The following is a 24,160-nucleotide window of genomic DNA, read 5'->3' on the forward strand; positions in this document are numbered from 1 at the left end:
AACGATGAAAGTCATTTACCGAACACAGTGTACGATAGTGTAGAATTGGCCTGCTTTTTCTGGGAATCGAACCTCAGACATTTGGAATCCCAGTCTAGCACTCAACCAATGTGCCAATTGTACCTATGACAATAGTAGTCCACATTTGTTTGCATATCTACTTATGCACTACAAACAAGGTCATTAAGGAATAAATTGCTGTCTTAAATGTGTCAAAGTTGGATTAATGGTAAAGCATTGGACTGACGTTCCGGAGGTCAAGGGTTCGATCCCAAACTAGGTTTATGTGTATATATACTCAAGGAAATAAATTCAAATTAAAAATATGTGTAACTAATTTTTATTGTCCCTCCATCCACCCACAAATCCACCACAAGATTTTAGATTTTAAATACAATACAATACAAAACACACATACATAAAACTAACCCGTTGGCTGCCACGCCACTAAATCTACGCTAGCTACATCGCTATCGAATGGATAGCGACCAAGGGGGACTTGTCCTACGACAAATCCGGGTTGACACGATGACAGAAGCCTTTGTGAGAATGTACACTCCAGGCAACCATCAAAGCATCGAAAAAGGGAAAGTCCCTACTGGTACATTGCCTCGACGATCGACTTTGAGCCACACGGCTTGTGCAACTGTCCCACCCATGGCATATAGACCATTGGGCAGAACAGCGCTGCCGGACCCTAAAAAGCTTAAAAAAAAAAGGGGATCAAAGTGGGTGGCAGCCAACGGGTTAATTAATACTACACAATTACACATAAAAAAAGACAACGATACCAAAAATACGAGGCGGTGACGGGGCGACCACGAGGCGAAGACGGGGCGGCGACGGGCGAAGTGAAGACAGCGTGGGTCACGAGACGAAGGCTGGGCGACGGGCGAAGCGAAGGCTGGGCGGCGGAAAAGACGACGGGCAAGGCGGTGGGCGATTCGACGGGCAAGGCGGTGGACGAGGCGACGGGCAAGGCGACGGGCAAGGCGACGGGCACGACGACGGGCAAGGCGACGGACGAGACGACGGACGAGACGACGGGCAAGGCGACGGACGAGACGACGGGCAAGGCGACGGACGAGACGACGGGCAAGGCGACGGACGAGACGACGGGCAAGGCGACGGGCAAGGCGACGGGCAAGACGACGGGCAAGGCGACGGACAAGGCGACGGAGGTAAAAACATAGAATCTTGAAACTGGAAATAGAAAACAAACAGTTTTTTCACTCATTTTTGTTCATTTATTACTATTTGACAATTAACTGAAAATTTTTCAGAAGTAAATCGAAAGCAAGCAATATTTACGAAACTTCAAATATTAAAACAAAACAAATAAGATTTTCAAGATGCTTATGAAATGTTCGTGTTCTAAAACAAAAAGCCTGGTTTTTCTAAAACCAAAACTAAAAGTTATGAAGATGATAAGTATTCAATCTCAAAAGTGAGAACGGGAGAAGAAATTTCGAAAATCTCTATCGAATAGCTAACGATTACTATAAAAATTGTCATTCAGGTGGCATTATTCATGATTAAACTTACAGCTTTTAACTATGGCCTGTCAGTGTTGTGTTTCCGTACTAACTCCACTGCAAGCAATATGTCAAATGTACAACTGTGATGTGCTGTTGGTTGTTATGGGGGTCCCTGGAAGTAGCAAAGGAACAATGTCTTCTTGCCTTTTCCTGGTGTTAAGATGTATTTAAAGAAACAAAGAATTTTTAAGTCAATCTTAAGTGTGTTTCTTTTTGTTTTTCGAATGTCAAAATGGCTTACTAGCTAGAACAGGGGGTATTATTATTTCACAGGCTGGGCTCTCAAACATCAACATAGGAATATTTGGCTTCATTCAAGATGGGTTTCCCAACAATTTCCTCTTCTTATGTTACTGTCAAAGACAAAATTTAATACAAGACACCTAGGGGCCAAAAGTGAGATAGATTCAGTACTAAAACAGCTGGCACGGTTTTCATCAAGTCACACTTGTTACAGTTATTTACATAATAACAAGGAATGCATTCACCACAGTAGTGGGTCCGTCTGAGCTACAGCAGATACAGTAAACTTGCTCATCCAGGCAATATTCTTTTTGTATAATCATTGAGTTGATCTTGTTTTGCCTCTCAGTAAATATGCTTTGCTTGGCTATGTAATATTTCAATTTGAATTAATAAAAGAATCAGTCAATAACTCAATATTGATATAGAATTACCCCATACTGGAAACTGTGCTATAAGCCAGAAGGACGAAAAACCAGAAACGTTCGACTTGTGCTTACCGACATTTCTAGGAAAGTGCTTGAAAAGCTATAAACAATCCTAAGGTTACCTTTGCTGTTCTCAAATCTCTTACGGAACTCCATTTCACCCACTTTTAAATAAACAACTCTCAACTCGTTCTAGTTCACTATTTATATCGGAAATTCAATACTGCCATCTAGTGGCAAAAATGAAGGGAAAGGAAAGGAAGCAAGAATCTGACTGTTTCATTTTTATGATCAATGTAAGAACTACTTGAGCTGTAGGAAAGAAAAAAAGATGTTATTTTTTAAGAAATCAGCTTACGTTACTAGAACTACATAGGATATTCCATGTATACCTTTTTACAGACTGCACAGTGTCAAGATTTGCCACCAGTTCATCTATTGATTCACCTCTCAACATTAAATGTAATGGTAACCTAATGATCAAATAGAATTATCACTTAGCAGAACATTAAATAGCAACAACTAATCCTAACTAAACCTTACCTGTCTAACAATTCACCAATTTTTGGGGTTTCATTTTTTTTTTTATGTAATACCTTTTGGATGTAATTTCCTCTTTTGTATAACACATATGATCACATATTTGTTGTTGAAAAAATTAGTAGTAAAGAATAGCAAAAAACATTTTTTTAATTACCTCATCATATCGTATTGTGTTGATTTTATAGTTCTTTCTGTTTCACTGATGACTTCGATTGATCCAAACCATTTCGTCGGCGGGGCATTTCGTACAATTAAGATAAAAAATCTGAAATGAAAAGGTAGTCTTCAACACGCGACATTAAAATAAAATTAACGCAATGGGCCAATCACTGTTTATTTTCCATTTCGTCGTCTGCTTTGTTTTTATTTTAACATGGCTGAAATCGCGGCTGCCGTTTATTTGTTACTTTAATAATTTAACTTAAACTGAAAATTTTAACAAGACCTGTGATCCATTTGCAGCAGACGACCTGAAGAAAATTGATATGCATTGCTTACTTGAAATGAAATTCCAGCATTTAGATTCTTCCTTATGGCTTTTACAGCTTGCATAGAAGTCCATGGAATACAAAGATGGTTCACTAGTTGTAAGGTGAAGCCTTGAATGACAGGCACATCACACTTTCTTTTCAATTAACAGCAAATTTTGTCTTTTGTTTGTTTTTTATTATTGGATCAGTCGTCAGTTTATCATCGTTATGTCTTATCATCGTCTCAATTTGACAGCTGACACACACCGTATACAGAGACACATTCAACTATAACAATATTGAGATGTAGATACCAGCAGCTGGTAATTTGTTGTTGTTGTTTACTCGGTATACTTTTTAATACTTTGCATTTTACTTAAATTTTCAATTCGAAACTGAACGGTCAGGGTCTGAGGAGAATTTCATTCACTCGAGCGTAATTTTTTAGAAAACAAAAATCGGCGAGGCTAAGATAGGGCAGGGCTGAAACATTTCTTAATAAATGCTGTGATAAAACATAAGCACTTAATATTACCATACTTTTCTTGTCTTCTTGTCAGTTCCGTTTTGGCTTCATTCGCCTTGAAAATTTGCCAAGTGTTTGGGCAAGCGAGAACTAGCCAAAAACGTACAAACAAATGAGCATCGATGATGAAAAAGAGAACGAGAGATGGAAAATGACAAAACAAAATTAATAGTCCACAATGATTGATGGGGAAAATAATGAATCAACACATGTTATCATACGGGATCCGTCAGAATATCAGCTGTGAAAAGAATCGACGAGGAAATGAACGGCAAAAGTTATCTTAATAAGTAACGCGTACATTACTCGAAAAGAATTAGTCTGATTAGCTTTTCTCATGTAAATTTCGTGAAAGTAAAGAGTCAAATGGTGCAAAAAGGAACAAAATAAAGTGGAACTGGAGGATAATCTCTCTACAATTTCTTAGGCATAACTATTTAAACCTTAATCAAACGATTACGCACTGCTTCACATCCACGCTCTTATATATATAAATTATGTATATGTAATTAGAACAAACGACGACGACGATCTAATTTTTTTTTCTCTTTCTTTAGACAACTGGAAATTTGTCACTTCTGAAAGAGTATAAATACAATACTAAGAAATCCAAACGAATCCAAACATGCGGACCGTCAAAATTGGAAGCATATGCAATATTTAATCAATCAGTGTGGATGTAAATGTAGTAGCAGTCTGAAAAAGAATGAAACCGGTTTTCTTCATCTCTGGGATGATCGAGTTCATTACCCGATCATCCGTCATTTGTACGCAGAATAATACACGAGCACACGGTTGACGGGAGAGGGAAAATTCACGAAATGAAATTGAAAATGTGGCCGCAATTATGTGTGAGCAATACAAAATTATCGAGTCCACACGCACACGCACATTTCTATGTTTGTTTGTTCTGACGGGGAGCGAGTTACACGATACGGTGGCTAGAACGTTACGCACTTGTTTTGTTTCCATACACATCACACACATTCATTTAGTGTTTGTATTCGGGAAATTTGGCTGGTCGAATGTGAGGAGATGCGGCAATAGCTTCAACGGCTGCTGCAGCCACTCGATGAGATTCATCAGCGCTAACGGCTGAACGGGAACCCGACGGATAAGAAGACGACACAGTTGTTGTCCCGTCATCGACAGTGTAAGACTCTTCCGAGTTGCCGGACGGAGACAAGGGCGGTCCGTAGCCGAGTTCTTCGGGACCTCCACGACTCAGCAGCAATGGATCGTCGATAAACAGCCGCTCCTGATCCGCTCCTAGCACGACGTCACTGCAGCGCAAAACACAAATTGTTTTTCGTTTGTCCGGTCTCTCTCTTTTTTTTTCTTTCTTTTTAAATCAAAATGCAATGCTGACGTTTGGGCGGAATTTGTACAAGAAAATGGCAGAAATGTAAGGTAGGAATGGCGTCGGTATAAAAATGAGAATTTCTAATGTTTTTTTAAATGAGGCATTAAAATCCGTCTCCCGCATGTTAAGCCGAACTGAAATTTACCCAGCAGGCTCGAAGTAAACAAGCTTTAACGTTTCCGGTTGAATCAATCTCTCACCTAGTTAGTGGGGTTTTTTTTTAAATTAACAGATCAAGACCGTTTCACGCACGCACACGCACAGCACAGCGGGAGAAGTAGTAGTAGTGGTAGTGGTAGTAGTATTTTTGAGTGTCAGTGTGTGTGTGTGTGAGAGTGTGAACTTGGTGTATGCAAGTCCTATATGTATAACTTGAGAGACAGAGAGGATAGAGCAGTCAACTGTTTGTGTGAGTAAACTTGTTTTTTTTTTTGGTTTGTTGGGTATTCAGTACAGGCCAAAACACCTGCATCAAATAATTGAGAGAGAAAGAAGAAAGAAAAACAGTTGCAAAAAATAGCTCTCCAATTAAAAAAACAAACAAAAACAAACATGATTGGCCAGCAAGAAAGCAAAAAAAAAAAAAAATTCAAATAGCTAGTTAGGCATCACAAGCACGTCATCACTGCTATGATAATTAACATACGCTATAGTCTATCAAGTCAGTTGTTATCATTTAAATAAAATCAGTGCCGTGCCAAAGAAAAAAAAAAAAAGGAACAAAATCCAAGATGTAAAAGGCAGTGGTCGATGTGCATGTCATGTTGCTGTCCAATTGAATGATTATCAAATATTCATATTTACCTGTCACTTTCGTCGGAGTCACCCGGATCACCGCTGCCATGTCCACCGTGTTTGATGTCGTCGTGGTCGTGATTGTTCTCGTTGCTGGTAGTTTCGTAAAGGCTGATGCCCGGCACGGAAGTCGGCTGTCGATAACGGCCGTAGACAAATCGCAAGGCGTCGCTACTATACACGTTTGTTTCGTTTTTATTTTTTATTTTATTTTTTTTTTTTATGTGCAGGATTTGTTGTTGTTGTTGTTGGGTTCGTCAGTTTCGTGCGTGTTCGTTCCGGTAGACAAATCAAGCGATTTAGGAAAACAAACGGGTTGCCCAAAAAATGAATATAAGAGAAAAAGGAAAGAAAATAGAAACAAATAAATAAGGTGTAAGACAAAACGAATTTTGTGTACCAAGCAATGTGTGATTACATAATAATAATAATTAAAAAAAAATCCAAGACCCAAAAATGAATTGAGCAATCGAAAATCGAATAGAGAGCAGCAGCAATCGCTAGTTTAACGTAAAATGGCGGTGATGTTGCGTACGTAATCCAAGTAAATTTTGTTTGTTTGAAATTAAGATATCCATCATCGATTTAAAGATCCCACCCCCTTTTTTTTTTTAAAGACCCTGAAACCAAATAAAAAAAAAACGAATTTCCCTTTGCGGTTCTTTTGGTTAATTTCTTTGTCGTTTGTTTTGCTAGATTGAATTTTATTGTAATTTCGCAGCCCAAGTATCACTTCCATTTTTAGAAAAAATCTACAGAGCTTCTCTTCGATCAGAATGAAATGTTTTTCGAGATTCTATAGTGGTAAATGATCCCTAAAAGGAACTACTAGATTAAGTGGAATGTGTCTATGTCGAAAAATGGAGTGTTGGAATAATAGAAAAGAGAGGTAGAGAGAGATAGAGAGAGAGACAGAGAAAAAGAGAGGAATATGGCGATTAATTTTGTTACGTATGAAAAAATGTTGGTAAAATAGTATTGGGTTAAAAAAAAAAAAAGTATAAAAGTATCCTTCAAGGATTTTTTTTTTTTTGCCAGAACGATTTACCCTAATTTACGAATTAATGGATATTTCAATTTTTAAATTTTGTTGAATAAGACGGACCCTGATTGGGAATCAGAAGCTCCTAAACCGGGGACACCGCCTCCGGCTGCGGCCTCCATGAGCCGGTAATGGCGATCCGCTTCCGTTTCAGACATGCGGATGTCCTCCGAACCGTTCGGACTAGTGTGACGCGCGCTGTGCCGTTCCAGCTGACGGATGAGGTCCTCCAGGTTGCGGATGCGAATCGGTCCACAGGGCGGCACCAGGTCGCCTTCGTCACCGCTGTCACCTCCGCCATGTGCGCCAACGCCTAGCGGACCTCCGCCAGGCAGAGGGCTGGCCAATCCGGGCAATCTCTCGCTAGTGCTACTGACACTGCTGCCCGGCCCCATGACGCCCCCACGACCGCCAACACCACCGTGTTTGTCGTGATTGTTGAGGCTTCGCATCGACAGGTAGTCTGGCGGAGGGAAGTAATCTGCGTACGATTCCGCAAATGACTTCCGCAACTCATCCGACAAACTGGCCGTGCTGGCACTTCGCTGGCTGGCCGCCGCACTCCGAAGAGCCTGTGGAAATTCCATCATTAACGAAAAAGATTAGCCAATCGAAACATTTGTTTCGCATTTACTTGAAGGATGTCTTCGTGATAGCCGTTGAGGCTCTTCAGAGTGCGCTCAACGTCTGAAAGGCTGGACGCACCCAGCCGGTCGCTTATTCGGCTACTACCGCCATCTGGTGACAGTAAAACGGACATGACTTCTTGATTGTCCGACTGCGACTCTTCGCTCCATTTCTCCTTGTTCATCATCATCGACGAACCGCTGTTCATCCGACCGAGGGGCAAAGTCAACAACGGACCATGTCCGCCTCCACCGGCCAGCTGCTGCTGGGATGAGCTGATTCCTCCGCCTGCACCAACCGAGCCGTACACCCCTCCACCGGATTTCTTGAGAATGCCCTTCTCCGGTTGCTTGTTGATCCCGGAGCCGGACAAATTGTTGGATTGCGGCATTCCGTCCAAGAAGGCCGTCCCTTCATCTTCACCAGACTGGAGGGTTTCATCCTCACTAGCAGACGCTTGCATAATGTGATTGCTGATGCCATGATGAGCAGGTGTGGAATTGGGACTGTTGACGTGGCTGTGCGACGCTGAACTGATTCCATCCATGTGCGGATGCTGGCGTTGTTTCATGTGCTGGACAATATGTTGCTGCTGTTGCTGTTGATGATGATGATGTTGATGCTGTTGGAGCTGAGCGTTCCCGGGCCCAGGAAATCGATTGCTAAACATATGAGAGCAGATTTTAATTATTTCAATGAATCAATCGAATTATTCAGAATTTACTTGTACGAAGGCATCGTGCCGAAAGAGATGCCTTTGGCCCCCGCTTCTAAAGAGAGAGCATCTGTTGACATGGACGTCGTGTGGTGATGATTGGCCGTTGCATTGCTAATGCCAGACGGTCCAGGAGCTCCACCCATTCCTGAAGGACCCGCTCCTCCGCCAGGATTACCTCCACCGCTACCAGGAGGTTTCGGCAACGTCATCATTTGTCCTGATGGGTTGACTAACGGTCGTTTCAGATACGGTGGGTCGTATTTCGGCATGGTACTCTTCCTTCTGTTTTTTTGTTTTTTTTGTTTTTTTTTATGAAAAGAAAAAAAAAAGATCCAGAGGAACCAAAATCACCATGAAAAGATTTGGTTGTTAAAAGAGAAAAAAAACAAACAAACATTAGAAAATGTTTGAATGGAAAATTTCTTTGGAAAATTAAAATACCAACAAGCGGGGAATTACGGGGGAAATAGAAGCCGCAAGCCACACTGAGTTTTAAAGCTGTTAAAGAAGGATTGAGTTATAGGTGAGCACAGCCAATAAAAGCCAAACAGAAAGTGGAAAGATGGATGGAAAAAAACAAAAACAAAAAAACACACACAAGAAGAAGAAGGACAGGAAAATGAGGATGCGAAGAGCCCTCTCAAAATGTTCCCTCTTATTTTGTCCAGTGTTTGTTGCTCATATCAATTTGATAAAACAATTATAAATCTGATAAGACTTTTGAAAAATGTTGTGTAAAAAAGGAATATTCAATCCGTTTGCAGAAGAGTCTACTACTCATTCCGGATGATCATATCACATCCGTCGTAAGTTTCTTTTTTAAAATTTAAAAAAAAAAGAAAAGAAAAGGAAGATAAACTATAAAAAATCAAATGAAATAAACTGGGATGCGAGTTGGCTAATCGAGCAAAGGGATTGCGTGTTTGAATATAGAGCAGTTTAAAGAGATTTCAAATTCTTTTTTAAAAAATCAAATCTTTTTTTGTTTCAATTGCGGTGATATTAACAAGGGCATCAAAGGAGAAAAGCGAGCGTCAAGACACAACAGAAGCTGTTTGTTTTTTTCGATTTCTTTTTTTCTTTTTTTTGGGACCATCACGACGAGCGACATAATGAAAAGACTCGACTAACCTGAGGCAAAGGGAGAGGTTTCTGTGTACCACCACTGACCTGTAGCAGAGGGCCATTAGGGCAAAGACGATAAATACGCCCCCTACTACCGAGACCAGCATCACCACCATAAACACCGTGCTGTGACCACTGCGGTCTACTGCAGCGCCCGTCGTTTGTTTTTAAGTCCAGCATCCAAACATAATCCGATTCATTTCCCCAGCACGACCAAAAAGAGTTAGTATTTTTTAGATGAATTAGTCTAGCCAACACCATAACCGTTAGTAACAACTAATTCTGATTGAATACAATTCATAACCAGATGGGTTGATTAGAAAAAAACAACAGGGGGGAGGGCTTCATTCGTCAGCAGGCAGACAACATTTCCCCCTTGATGGGAGTTGTTTGTATACCTGTACAGAATGGCCACTAGGGCTATGAAAAGGAGGCCTGCCTTAACCACAAGAAAGACAGAGAGTGCCATCGTGAGTGAGCTAACACCTTCATCAGTGCCCACTCTACTGCCAGAAATTTTCCCAGCTAAAATCGAAAAGAAATTGAACTTGACAAGATGTCTACTCGATGCCCGACAAAGAGAATTTGAAGTCTAAATTTAAATTTTGAAATAGAAATGAAAGGTGATGCGCTTCACGATCGAATGGGTATACCGTAAGAGGTGGTTTTGCTGTTGCTCGTTTGCGCTTCCGGTTTCAGGGTGGTGACGCCATTCAACGGCGGAGGAGCACCAGTGCCTAAGGCGCCGGCGTGTGAAGCGTCTCGTTCCGATGCTTCCGCAGCTCCCAATCCAGATTTGTCACCAGAATGGCCACTACGAATGTAACTGTCATTCGTTTGGGTAGAGCAATCGTGACCCGTCCATCCAGCGTCGCAAAAACATGAATTGACATTAGAGCAGACGCCGTGACCGGAGCAATCCAGCGCTACATTGTTGCTCGGGCATTTCGACCGGTCAATGTAAGGATAGATGCTGCTGCACGTCTTGTTCATGCAAATCTATCGAAAATTAACATAAGCCGTGTCTTAAAAATTTATTATTATTTAATTTTTTTTATTTTTAAGGACGGACCAAATTGTTTCCGCAGGGCGTTCCGTCCCGCACGATCCCTAGGTCAGGCAAATCAGCTGCTGCAACAGTCCCACTCGTGATTCTAAATCGTAAAATAATTATGTAATAATCAAACCAATCAATTAAAGGGACGGAGGATTCGACTTACTTGCACTCAAATTCACGACCGGCCATGGAAACCACAGTCCTCGAATACATTTGATCCATTCCGGCCACGATCGGGTAACGTGTGCCCATTTGGCATTGAAGAGAGCCACACATGACATGCTCTGCATCGCAACGAATATAATTGTTTTGTGAATCCAATCCGCAATGGCCATTAATCGATCCTTGCGAATTAAATTGCTCAAAACATTTGCGATCAGCCGACAGTCCACCTGAATTTTTCAATCAATTGAAAACGCAATTTTTGAAAATAGCTCAATAATAATAATAACAAGTTTTACCATCGCCCCATATGAGTCGGCATTGGCTGTCCAATGTGGGACACACACCGTTAAAACAGTAGCCTTTATTGATTTCGCACTGGTTGCCATTTTTCTTAAAAATGTCTAACGGACACTGGCCCGAACGTCCGTCACAAATTTCCGGCAAATCGCATTCATTGGTAGCATCTCGGCAGAGATAGCCTTTAGGACGCAACTAACATTCGAAAAACACAACAAAAAAAAATGTAGTTAATTCAAATTATTTAGCAGAATTCTTTTATCTTGGTACTTTGCAATCGTCACAGCACGGCCCGGAAGCGCATTCCGCTTCGGCTGTCAATTTGCACGTGATGGGATCACAGCACGGATCAGATTCGTGACACTCCTCGATTGTTCCACAATCGCACTCTTCGCCAACCTCAACAACCCCGTTACCGCACGTGCGAAAATCTCCCAGCTGTTGAAAACCGAAAAGCAAAAATAAAAGATAAAAAACTGAATATCATTTTGTTGGCAAAATCCGTAGCGACATCTTGCAAGATCAATACGTTGTGTTGGCTCTATTTCTACTGTCGTCAGCTGATTGCAATCGATCGACACAACATCTTTAGGGGATTCTACTCCTATGTGTACCTCCTTCCAATTCTCTCGTCAGTTATCAAAGGAGACAAGGCCATTCCCTCCCCTCCACATCCCCCCTTGATGATACGAGGCCGCCATCCATCTTTTTTCTTTCCTCCGTTTGTTGAGGAATTGGTACGGGATCAAGTTAGTTCGTATATTGGACTACCCAAAGTTTACTGATGAGAGAAGCCTTAAGCTGATGCCACGAGGCCCCCCCTTTTTTTTCTTTTTTTTTTGCTAGTCGCCCATACATGTTTTAGGGACGTCGTCTCCCCTACAGACTGGCAGAGCAACAACCTTTAGACATTTTCAATTACTAGCGGCATAATAGCCGGTGTGTAAATCGATTGATAACACGAAAGCTTGTTTTTCTTCCATCACCCGTCTAATGCGGTAATATATGAACGCAGCCAAAATGCTGACGTTAGTAACGTACCTGATTGGGTCGGTTAAAGAGGCAGAGGCCGTGACCAATGCGGAGCGTGTCGATATAGTCGGAGAGGCTGCACTCGGAAAATTTGTACGGCTGGACGTTATCCAAGCCCATAATGGAGTGCGACATGATGCAGCCATGCCAATCTCCGCAGTGGCATTCGTCACCTTAGCGACAAAAATTACATTTAAGAAAAAATAAGAGTAGAAAATTAGGATAGGGAGAAATGCTTACGTCCATCGTCGTGACCCATTCCGATATTGTGGCCAATCATATGAGCCATTGTACCTGCCACCAGGTGAGGCTCGTACGGATTGATATCGACGCTCAGTCCAACCGATTTAACCGTGCAAATCGTGTCAGGTGCTGCCATGCCGGAGACGCCCGCAAACGTCTCGCCACTTGTTCACAGGATGACGTAAGAATGAGTTAATGACGTGCAACAAGACGCAAATCAATGTGCTCGAAGACATTACGAGAGAAGTTGAGTGGTGTCCTTTTCGAAGTTGTAATGTTTGCGCGAAATGTAATCGTTAAAGTTGAGCAGCGCGCGGTGAATGTCCTGTGATCGGTCGATGAGCGCTTGATTCTCGCTCGCCCACGTTTCAATATACACGACCGAGACGCGTGTATTAAGCGTGCGGAAATACTAGACGAATGTCAAGTATTTGTGCAATTTCATATTTAAACCAAACAAAAAACAAAATGCAATTTTTCCTTCCTCGATTTCAGTTCAAAGAAATTCGGTCAATATCCAAAAGAGGAAATTTACTCGATAATAACGAAATCAAATTAAATATAACTTACCAAATCAGCGATATTAGCTATTTGAATAGCGTCCTGAACGACTTCGATTCTTCGGCTACCATTTCGCTTTTCAAACTAAATTTTTAAAAAACCAAACAAACAAACGCGAATAAATGAACAGAATCAATTGAATTGCTTTAAGCTGAGTCGTACCATGGCTTTGTCAAGAACGAGGGCAGTTTCTACGTATTTCGTGACTTCACGGACGTCTCTCTTTTGTCGCTCGTTGGATTTCGGCGAATTCTTCTGATTTTTACCTCCGCGATAGTTTCCGGAGCGCAGTCCCCATTCCAACATTCCCGTGTTGGCGCACATTTGCTTCACTTTTGTGCGTGCTTCGAAAATGACGTGAGGGTGTTTCCGCTGCTCCAGAAATAACAAACAAACAGACAAACAAATAAAAGAGAAAGGCAGTTAACACTAACTAGTGTCCTTTTCCCCCATTAGAGCGCGCTACTAGATACCGATAAATCGCCACCGTAAAACGGATGGATGACAAACGTCTCGTTGCCAATGTGGATTATTCCGCTGACTCCGCTGCACGTCCGGAAGGCAGCCACAGCACCGGGGTAGTCCTTGACAGTCCCATGGTAATAGCAGTGTTCAATTTCCTTTATTTTTTTTTTTAAAGTAAAAGATAAAGTTAATTAGAAAATTACGGTTCACTTCTTTTTTTTTCAAATTCCACCGCTAGGGGTTGAATTGTTTGATTACGTCGTGTCGACATGAAAAAAAAAAAGTAGAGAAACAGCAATCCAGAAATTGCGGGTAAAATACGCACCCCGAAACGCTGTGCCCCAATTTCCTCAATTGAGTTTAACGAACCGTTATTTTACACAGACCTTTGCCATCCTTTAACCGCAATTGCCTACCATTCTATTACCAACCCACAAAATTATTGTGGGTTCTTTCTTTTATCCCCCCCCCCTCCCACTGAAATTCCCAAGACATAATATGAAATTAAAGTGTCAACCGGCCATGCAAATATAATTTTTGGCTTTTCATTATAAAGGGGTTAATTGTTTACGCGCATTAAATTGTAGAGCAATTGCATCATTTACCTGTTTGGAGAACTGCTCAACTCCGCCGGGCAGAAAATGCTTTTGGATCAAGTTGGGCGCCAACAGCTGCCTGCAAAGCATCAAACACGTAGAATAATAACGTATACATCATAGATGTGCAATTTACATGCCCAGGTAGATATGCAAATATTATTTCGTTTAGAGAAAGTTCCTACACATCAAACAAACATCTCAAACTTACGAGTTCAATTCCAAGTCGAGTCGGAACTTGTGGCTGAAGGCTTTGATTAGCAGCGACGTTCGGTGGTAATGTTTGCCCGTCTGTTGCTGCTGGAAAGAAACGTAAACAGACAAAAAGACAAAAAAAAAAAACAATTTAGTTTTATTCCCTCATGTTTGATAGGCGGATAAAATCACTTTTAAAGAAATTCCAATTATCCACACTATGATTTTCGGCTCTTGATTTCAATTTTAAAAAAAAATAAATAAATAATAATAATAAATAGGAAACGGACAGACTGCAGCCAACAGTGACGAATATTTCAGGTAAATATTGAAATGAAAAAGAGAAAAAAAATTTATAAATATACAGAATAGGGAAGTTCAATGGAGACCCTTGTAAACAAAAAAAAAGCCAAAGAAATGTTTTTCTATTTCGGTACGAAGGGGTTCCATCCGTCAAGCAGGTCGTTATCCATCATCATAGCTCGTGCAAATATCTCGCGTGTAATATATATACAGTTGTTATTGTTTTGGCTCAGAATCAAAAAAGAAATCAAAACATTGCAAATCAATCAAAAATAACGGACCACAGAAAAGCAAAGCAGCGCCTCTATAATATCGATCGATAAAAAAAACAGGCAAACTTCTTCCCCATAGGTTGATGGGGGGGGGACGAAAAGGTCGGCATCCGAGATATCGAACAGGGCCAGTTTAGAACCGCACTGCAGTAAGCGAAGGAGAGAAAAAGAAACGGACGAAATTGTGCAGCACAGCAAAATAAATCAAAAGGATACGAGTGCCAAGTTTGGATGCCACAGATATACATGCCCGTGTTTTGTTATCGATTGAGATAAATGCCGAAAAGGGATCCGCTCGCTGCCGAAAAGGTCGCATGCATCATTATCAAGACAAAGCGGTCTGCGTGTGTGTGTGTGTCTTGAAAAATAACACACCAAACAAAACAAAACAAAATGTGTGTTTTTCTCAACGAAAATTCTTGTTAAAAGAAGGGGAAGGAAGTGATTTAGTTTGAAATGTTTTCAGTTTTAGGGCTTGATAGGATATTATTTCTACCTGAGTGCTGTAGCGTTCATTCATCCTGCTAGATTCAGACGGTCGCTCCATAGTCTGCCCAATCAAGTATAAATATAAAAGAAAGGTGTGTTTTCGGTGTGTGTCGGACAGCATGACGCAAACGCAAACACACACACAAACAAAAAATATATATACATAAAAAAAAAAGATGGGGGGGTAGAAATGTTGTGATAATCGATACACAGGGTCGCCATTTTTTTTTTCTTCCCCGCAGTTTCGCTTGAAGAAATAATAACCCAATAAACTAGTTTCTATATAACACATCAACAACAATTGAGCCGTGTCTAATATCTCGTCCGCATTACATCCGATTCGATGACGGATATACCGCGGCTCGATCGATAAAGATCCCACGAGAAGTAAACGGGAAAAAAAACAAACAAAATATTTAACCGATGTCTTTCGTGTTTGTTATTTTGACACGAAATCCACGACGACACGAACTTCATCGGATCTATTTGATCGTGATAAAACTTGGCGGGAATTTCAAATTGAATTTCAGCATTCATCATTTGTTCTTTTAAGTTTTGACGGTTAGGCTATCAATTAAATGACGTGTACATCAACACACGGAAAATAAACAAAATAGGAAAAACAAAAAAAAAAATAAATAAATGTTATTCAATACCTTGGCGGCACCGATTTCACGTGTAGAAATGCCCATCTTTTCACGATGTCTCAATTGAACGGGGAAGACGATTTGGTAATGACTGCCACCTATCGATCGCACCAGGTCCTGATTCTCCCGGTGCTCCTTGAGCAACTTCTCCACATCACCTATTTTTTAAAATAATAATTTAGTTTGACGATATCATCTTTTTACGTCTATTCAACATAATTATTTAGAAATGAAAAAAAAAATTAAATAAATTAACGGAAAAATAGCTAGTGTCTACAGAATAGGGTGTAGTCACATAAACGAGAAAAGCGAGTTGGAAAGTTGACGCTACTGGAATGCTTAATTGGGCTTCAGCTCGTGCCGGAAACTTATTTTTCCTCTTCCCCAGAAAATCGACCAGCATCTTAATGAGCCTCTCTTTTTATTTCCCCCCCCCCCGTTCTCGTGATTCCTATATATTTATTAGCTGAAGCCTCACTCATCTCTCTCTTTGTTGTGTGTGTGTGTGTGTACATCTCAAATTGTTCACTTGAGAGTTTTTCCGGGGGGTCTGTATAGATATACCGTGTGTTTGCTCAATAGCTGCAAACAGTTTCGATCAATGATTCTAGCGGCACAACATGACGAAATAGGTCAAACTTCTTACCGACTGATGTCTCCTCGGTCCAAAAGGAATCGTCCAACGTGTCCGACGAATCTGCCAAATGAAAACAACAATCAGTTTGACACCGTTTCCAAGTACACCAATAGACACTGCGTTAATGATCATATACGTCACACAACCTTCAAACGAAAAACAAAAATTTTAATTGTTCTCGAGTGGAGAGACGTCATTCAACTGGGATGCTGGAACACGGATCCAAATATTCCATCGTCATTGTGTTTGATTTTCAACAAAAAAAAAAAGGAAAGAAGAAAAAGAACAAAAAAAAAAGTTGACAGGCTCCCGAGTCCCCGTGATTATAGACGAGAGCATCACAATGACGACGAACAACTCGAATCGATCGTCTTCTTTATAGAACGGGCGAACCGAAGCTAAAGGGTAATGGACCAGCGTCGCCCATTTTTTTTTTTTCTTTCTCTACGGGACGGAACAGGATGAAGAGAGGACCCTTTTTTTCTCTCTCTCTCGTGACGAGTTCACTTCTTCTTGCTATCGTGAAAAGAATGGGACTAAAAGGTCGCTCCATGCCAAGAAACACACCAAAAGTCTGTTTCTATGAAAAGAAATATTTTTTGCCAGCATTTTTTTTTTTTTTTTTTTATCAAGGGAAATTAAGCAAAAGGATTTCTTGCGACGAGTTACTGGAGAGACACATCGTCGGCCAACCGACGCATCGTCGTTAACGACCCATTGAATCCATGTGCTCGTCTACACACACACGAGGCCTATTTCATGTTTACACATACATAAACATACGTTTAAATGCAGAACAGCAAAAAAAAAGGAAATGAAGAAAAAAAAAGAGAACCCGACGAGCAGAAAAACTTTAACTGCTTTTTACTTTGAAAAAAAAAAAAAAATAAAATAAAAAATGACAACAACAAAAGCCAATAGATCGAAATGCAATAAAAGCTGTACTAGAAAAGGAATTACGTAGGAGGGTATTATGTAAACGTTAAAAAAAAAATCTACCTGGGCCTAGTGCCAATAATAACACGACACACGAAAGAAATGTTCAGCCTATATGCAACGCACGCATATCTTTTATAACCCCCCTGCCGGTCGTCTTCTCCGCGTATCTTAAGAATTTTTATGTCTTGCCCAAAAAGAAAGCGGAAGCAAAAAGCGGAAGAAGAAGAAGAAGAAGAAAAAAAGAGTTGATTGCTAGCTGGTTGAAGCTCATACAATATAGGCCTGCTTCGATATGTAGGGTATTTTCGCTATTAAGGATGTGTGTAGTGCCATTTGACGATATGCAATATCACATGGCATACGTTAGGTATGGCGGCGCATTTTGTCGATTCAGTATTACGATTTTCCTGTTTTCAGACAGATTCACGATGTTAAGAGCTGCTACATTATTATGTTACGTTGCAAAAGGGTGATTGAACTCGGCGTCTGCAGCCGTTGTGCCAAAAATTGTTACGACAAGAGGAAATTCCGATTCAGACTGCATTTTACGATTAATTTTTAGGCTCTTTTTTCTCTTTAGTTAATTTGATTATTTTTTTACTGCAATCTAGGTTCCGGCTAGAAAACCCTTTTTAATGGTAAATTCAATTCGTAAACTAACACAGGAAATTTAAAGTTCCGAGCTGTAGTTTTCAGTTATAAAGGCATACGAATTGATTAGTTGATCATAAATTGCTTTTTAAAAAAAAAAGGTAGCACAAGTGTAATTTAGAATTAAGATAATGAAAGGGGGGAAACAGGTTCATTCTAACTCAAGTTTGTGGTTGCGCCAACGACAAACATCACTGCGGAAATGGCACCCTATCTTCCAGTATCGATTTCTAGCCAGCTGGCGGCGGGAAATTCAAACACCTTCATCACGTAACCCTATATTCCGTCAAAGAACAGTACTACACCTCAAATTAACGCAAGAGAATCAAAAAAAAAAAATTCTGGACGTTTCGTGATCACGCGGACGATTATCTTACCCCCCCCCCCCTGCTGTAAAGTTCACCCTTCCCATGGGCAACACACATTAATTGATTTGCTTAAACTTTTGAAAAGTTGGCTCCATCAGTCGTCTGCACTCGCAACCATCTCCAATCATAATCTAATATTTTGGTCGTTTTGGCCGGAAGGATGGCTCTCTTTACCGCTCATTTATTACTGAGCTTGCCCCGTCCTCCATTGTTCGTAAAAGCTTCCGGTGTGTGTGCGCTCCGATCCTTCATTCTAACCCCGCGCCATTCGTTTTTGCACGTTTGCAAAGTACTTGTGCAGCTTTATTTCAATTCAATATTTGCGTCCATCAGACGCCAACGCAGGTAATCGAGAGATACTTCGTTAGATCCCATTTTCACAAGGCGATGGAAGATTGGAAGTCAAACAACATGGAAAACAAGCTCGGCATTATATGACTATTCTTTGGTAGAAATTGGCTAGTCAAAACACGACGTGCCATTCACGACCAGCTGATAGACGCCGACATGTCATGTTGCCATGACAACCTGGCCAGGTGCATTACACGATGCTACATTAAGCTCATCAAATCAAATCAAACTTTTAACTTTTGATACAACAATTATTCATCGAACTCCCAAATGGCATTGGCTCAATCATTTGGCAACGATCACCACATCCCCTCATCAATACGAATGCACACAGGGCCAGCAAAACGCCTCGACTCTGCTCAGAATTAGGTGGAAGTGCCCTAGACGCATCGAGTTTGTGCATCATAAAAAAAAAAACAAAAAAAAAACAAAAGAAGCCATCAGCCCAGAATCTGATTACATATGCACACAGCATTTCGGAGTGAGGGGGGGGGCTCGCTATGTCAGGAGGATAAGGGCAAACCAACGGGGCGTGCGTGTACGTACATACGTAAAAAAGATATAAAAGTGCACTGGTGGATTGATCGCTCCAGCATCATGTTACAACGGCTACATAGCCAAAAGGAACACGATACAATCTCCGGCCACAGGCATGTGTACCTGCGCCCTCCGGTAGACAACAGCGCGTGCAACATTGAAAGCTAGACGATTGCGTCATTCATTTATTACCGCAATCCCTCGACACGTCCCTTGAAAATTCGCCATTTTTCAATTGGCTGAAATGAATCGATGGGGTTTGGCAAAGGGAGTCGGTGTCCTGTGGGATCTAAATGCAACTAGAGTGAAAAGTTCTTTTGTTTTTGGTTTGATTGTTTTTTAAACTTGAAAATGGATTTCACGTTTGGCCTTAGCGTTTGCTTTCAGTATTTACAGCACAACGAAAGAAAAACATTTTTAAGTGGTTCGATCCACTAAGGAATTAAGTGCAGAATGAAAGTGATTGGTAAAATTGGCTGCATTCAAATGACTTGGAAAATCAATAAACCTTTAGCGGGTATCAAAATAAAAGAAATAATTCGACGCCTCTTCAAATAGAGTTTACAATTCATTATTCAAAAATGCGAATTTTCCTTTTCAATTTAAGTTTCATAAGTGGCGACAAAGTCAAACTTATTCATTTTTTAAGAGCTCCTTTTCTTTAATTTTCATGCGCTAGCGATTTGCTGGCGCTGCATGCCGGACACTATCGTTGTCAATTGAAAAAGCGATGGAAAAAAACAAACAAAAAAACGGGGCGTATCGTATCCCATTAAAAAAAGAGAGAGAAGAGAGAAGAGAAAAGGAAACTGTGAACGGATTGATCGTCACCCCGGCGCAATTCTCTTCACAAACTTAGATGGCAGCTGTTCCTCTTCTACTAATACAGAGAGCCCCTTCGTGATGTACGGCACCGCGCATTCGGCACGACATTTCGTGAGGGGCGGCAACGTTCTCTCCCCTTCGCAACAGCGCCGTCCGATCGATTCAGCCTCCCTCAAAACCTGCGACGACTGTGCTGTGTGCCCTTCGTTCCCTTCACACACACACACACACAGACATTTCCTCTTTTTTCACGTTCACCAAAGCGAATGTAAGGAGCCTATAAGCGACAGATAGAAATCTATAGCAATCGAGTCTCTCTCTCTTTATTTTTCACTTCGGCGACAGGACGGAAAAGCCGCATCAACAAAATTGGCGGGAAATTCAAAAAAAAATTTTAACTTAAATGAACATGTTTACATTTAGGATTTTTTATTTGTTATTTTTAAGGGAACGAGGGAAATAGGAACGCATCGTGAAACGTGATGCGGAACAGCTCAGTCGTTCTGGTTGATAAGATTTTTTTTTAAAGCAGCAGCGAGAGGGCGCGCTTGATGGCTTGCAATAAATTAAGAAACGAAAATTGCTTTTTTTTTTCTTTTTTCGTTTCTATCTCTCTCTTTTTTTTTTTTAAAGGGGGATTTCCTTCCCACAACATTTCCCAACTCCAAAGCGATATGTTATAGTATTTCTATTTATAGGATGCGGCATAGTCTGGTCGTATTTAAGTAATATTGTTAGAAAAGAAAACTAAAAAGGCCCCGTATCCTGTGTGTATAGCAACAAAAAGAGATCACGAGAGCCGAATAAGCTCCGGAAACAACTGCAAGCCAGCCGGAATAAGAATCCCAGCGTTTTCGGGAGGAGAGAGAAAAGACATTCCTTTACGTTTGAGTGACTTGTGATGTTTCTCGAATTGAATTTCTCTCATGGCATTGTCTCTTTTCTCTCGTAAATGCGAACACATCAGTCAATCCTCCTTGTCACGCATTCCGCATCCAAGTCCCACCCTTGTTCTTTTTTTTTTGTTTGTTTGTTTGTTTTTGTCTAAATATAAGAATTGATAATTTTCCCTTTTAAAAAGATTCTACCTTTTTTTTTGTGTGTTAGTTTCCCCACAATTACGTCAGTCGTGCAAGATTGATCCACTCACGTTTATAGGGTCATTTGATACGGCAACCCTGTCACGAAAAAGTTATTCGAATCGTGGATGATTTTCAATTTACGACCTAGAGGCACATCTGCCAAAATGTGTTGGAGGTGGAAATCAGTCGAGTGTAACAAAGGGGTAGCTAGAGGCGCTACGACAAGCAAGCACGTTCGTTTAGACGTTTTATCCGATCAGTCGAGCGTCGTCAAACTCAATCTGTCATCAGCACACACATTCAAATTCTCGTTGTATCGATTATTCATTATTCAAGCGCCACCTTTTCCCTTCGTAACGAGTGACATCGTCGACATCATCACGCAACCTATTTTTCCCGCGTCCTACGCAACCCTAAACATTTCCACCACATTCTACTGAAAGGACTTTATGATACATCCCTCTCTCCCTTAAAGGCTGTATTCTAATAATAGTTTTTAGCGCATTTTCCCGAGTGTTGTTTGAATTTCGCGCCACACCATTGCCACATTGCTGTTAATGGTTTTTTTTTTTTTTCTTCTACACTCAAATCAAAAATAGACGACCCTGTGACGTGAAACTGCATCAAATCTCGTGACTGATTAACCGGAACGGCTGAATCAGCTCCAGGAATTTTGCTGGGGTTTCCGTCCTTACACAAACTATAACGTTAGTAAAAATAATCACTGATGGCGGTATACTACTGATTCAACCCGGCCAAGTCAAAAAGAAAAAAGAAAAAGTGTCAAATTGAATTAGAAGAGAGATTTGGCGTCACCAATCCATCTCTATTTGGATTCGTTTGTGTCAATACACACAATAAAAGGTTACATACAGACTCCTCTGAGGTATAGCGAGCCTGATGAGTCATCCATCTTGAAAATGGACGTGTCCCTTTCTGAAAACCCACAGAAGGAAACCTAATACGATTTGTCGACCAATAATAACAAGGGGAAAAAAAAATCCCTTTTCTCCATCTGCTGTGTGTACAAATATGTTCGATTGATAAAAGGGTCGCACACGGTAGGAAAAAGAAAAAAAAAATTGTTTTCTCTATCGTGATTGATCCAGCTGACCGGGACACGCACACACACAGACGAAGGGAAGAAAAAATAAAAGAATATAACTGAATTATTGAAGATTGACAACAACAAAAAACGAGGGGCATCAAAAAATTGCTGTTGCAGACGTACATTTTTGCGTAGTCAACGCACCATTTCTTCAAGTCAACTGCGTCCATTACATTTTTTTGTGTGTGAGGGGGGGGGGCATCAAGAGAAATGTCTACATCAAATTTGAGAGGCGGTTTCAAAAGCAAAATACTTGAAAAAATGAAAATAAATATCTTTTAAAAAAAGGTAGTCCCTTTTACTCAAAAAAAAAACAACAAACAAGGTAAACTAAAAGGTTCACGACGACTATACATTTAAAAAAAAAAAAGCTGAGCGAAGCGTTCGTCAGAAACGAAGAAAAAATTTCCGTATCATTTCTAACGCGGTTCTAAATGCAAGAGATGGAAGCAGAAGAAGAGAGAATTGGAATGAAAAGAGGGAGGAAAGAGAGAGAGAGAGAATAGTATGGATTGCGCTGCTGCTGTACGGTATTGATCGACTCGTATATATTCCATACTTCTTCTCTGACGTCCACCATTACTCTGCCATGGCACCCCACTAGTTCTACCTCGAATTTTACCTTTTGGCTGTTTACGTTTGAGCTACACGATTGTTACATCCACTTGCCCACAGGTTAAAAATGAAGCCACCAAACCGATCAATGCAATTGGAGGTTGAACATGGTATTGATCACTATTTTTCGTCTTTGAATTATGCAGAAAAGAATTGCCTACCTCTTTTGGGGATTTGTCCGTTGACGAGGAAGACGAACAGAAGCAGTGGCAATATCCGCGACATTTTTGTCATCTCATGGCCCCCCTTTTCAACCCTCCCCTTGGATTATTACGATGGCGTCGACGGGCACTTTTTTTTAGAGGGCGTTGTAAAATAAAAGAGGGGGCAAAGGTTGAAAAAAAGAAAAAAGAAAAAGGGAAAACTTATTATTTTCTCTCCCTTCCTCCCAAAAAAGTACTCTTGTTTCCTGGACTGCTCTGCTGAAATTGCGTTTTATCACTCGCACATGCACAGAATGTTTTTCAGCAGAATAAGTTGAAAATGGCGGGATTTACGACTGTGGAATTATTACGTTGGAGCACACTTTGGCACCAATACGACTGCCACACAAAGTCACTTTTTACAAAATAAAGAATTCCAAACTGTGTGCGTAGAGGAGCAAGAATTGAACACTTACACGAAATCACTGCAGCGGTCGTCAGAGATGAAACACGTTCCAATCAAAAAAAGAATCTTTCTAGAAATTTAGAACGTTTTAGTACGAAGGGAAGCTGTAAAACACCGATGACGTTTTCGTAGCGAAACAATGCACACAAACACACACTCACGTCTGCGGTATTCGAAAACTGGAAAGTTTGGAACACCCCTCTGTCCTGGCTTCACGCAGTTCAGTGTCTCGTCGGCACTCGACGGTGCTGGGCGAAATGTGCTGAGCAAAAAAACGAAAGAAAGTGAGTGAGGGCGAACGTGAAACAAAAAGTTAGGGGGCGGGAACAAAGTGTGGCTATGCTGTATTATAGATAGAGAGCCACGCGATCAATAGAAAACGCTCGCTCGCGCATGTGCTGTCGCCCATAAGCCACGCCTACTGTTCTGGGCAATGATATCCCGATGATGGTGCACCTAAGCCATTTTATTGATATATGGCGTTATTTTTTTCCTCAACTGTTTTGTTCTTTTTGGGAAACGATTAAACGAACAAGAAGTGAAGCATAGGCAGTTCTGCCACTTAAGGGGGATTTTCCCAATTTTTCGGATTTTCAAGTTTTAGAAAAGGGCTTTGTGGAATGGGATTGGGATTTTTGAAAAATTGCATGTAATTTTTAAAATGTTGCCTTTCCTGCAAATTCAAATACAAATGTATA

The 24,160-nt window shown here is 40.8% G+C and overlaps 1 protein-coding gene and 1 long non-coding RNA gene across 4 annotated transcripts; both read right to left on the reverse strand.

The window, feature by feature from the left end:
- Nucleotides 1–339: 339 nt before the first annotated feature.
- LOC123477079 lies at nt 340–2,898 on the reverse strand. Its single transcript, XR_006652352.1, has 6 exons — nt 2,753–2,898; nt 2,602–2,682; nt 2,216–2,521; nt 1,780–2,148; nt 1,546–1,688; nt 340–1,203 (listed from the first exon to the last, which is right to left on the reverse strand). It is a non-coding gene; the product is annotated as an uncharacterized LOC123477079 (long non-coding RNA).
- A 498-nt stretch (nt 2,899–3,396) lies between these two features.
- On the reverse strand, nt 3,397–23,734 carry LOC116932561. Of its 3 annotated transcripts, none has more exons than XM_045180372.1 (23): nt 23,015–23,734; nt 16,387–16,437; nt 15,750–15,898; nt 15,101–15,154; nt 14,046–14,134; nt 13,844–13,913; nt 13,247–13,393; nt 12,936–13,145; nt 12,783–12,857; nt 12,452–12,624; nt 12,210–12,376; nt 11,979–12,142; nt 11,208–11,375; nt 10,937–11,132; nt 10,639–10,867; nt 10,491–10,572; nt 10,072–10,417; nt 9,464–9,563; nt 8,300–8,575; nt 7,583–8,237; nt 7,012–7,520; nt 5,916–6,080; nt 3,397–5,031 (listed from the first exon to the last, which is right to left on the reverse strand). In XM_045180372.1, the coding sequence occupies exons 1-23, from the start codon at nt 23,085–23,087 to the stop codon at nt 4,740–4,742; spliced, it is 4,440 nt and encodes a 1,479-aa protein (XP_045036307.1). In that variant the 5' UTR covers nt 23,088–23,734; the 3' UTR covers nt 3,397–4,739. The 3 variants fall into 3 exon arrangements, with proteins under 3 accessions (XP_045036307.1, XP_045036305.1, XP_045036306.1); XM_045180370.1 differs by having other exon boundaries at nt 9,425–9,563; nt 12,936–13,148; XM_045180371.1 differs by having other exon boundaries at nt 9,425–9,563; nt 23,015–23,733.
- Between the last annotated feature and the right edge of the window lie 426 nt (nt 23,735–24,160).

The sequence above is a fragment of the Daphnia magna genome, linkage group LG10, assembly GCF_020631705.1.
Source record: "Daphnia magna isolate NIES linkage group LG10, ASM2063170v1.1, whole genome shotgun sequence".
Lineage (NCBI taxonomy): Eukaryota > Metazoa > Arthropoda > Branchiopoda > Diplostraca > Daphniidae > Daphnia > Daphnia magna.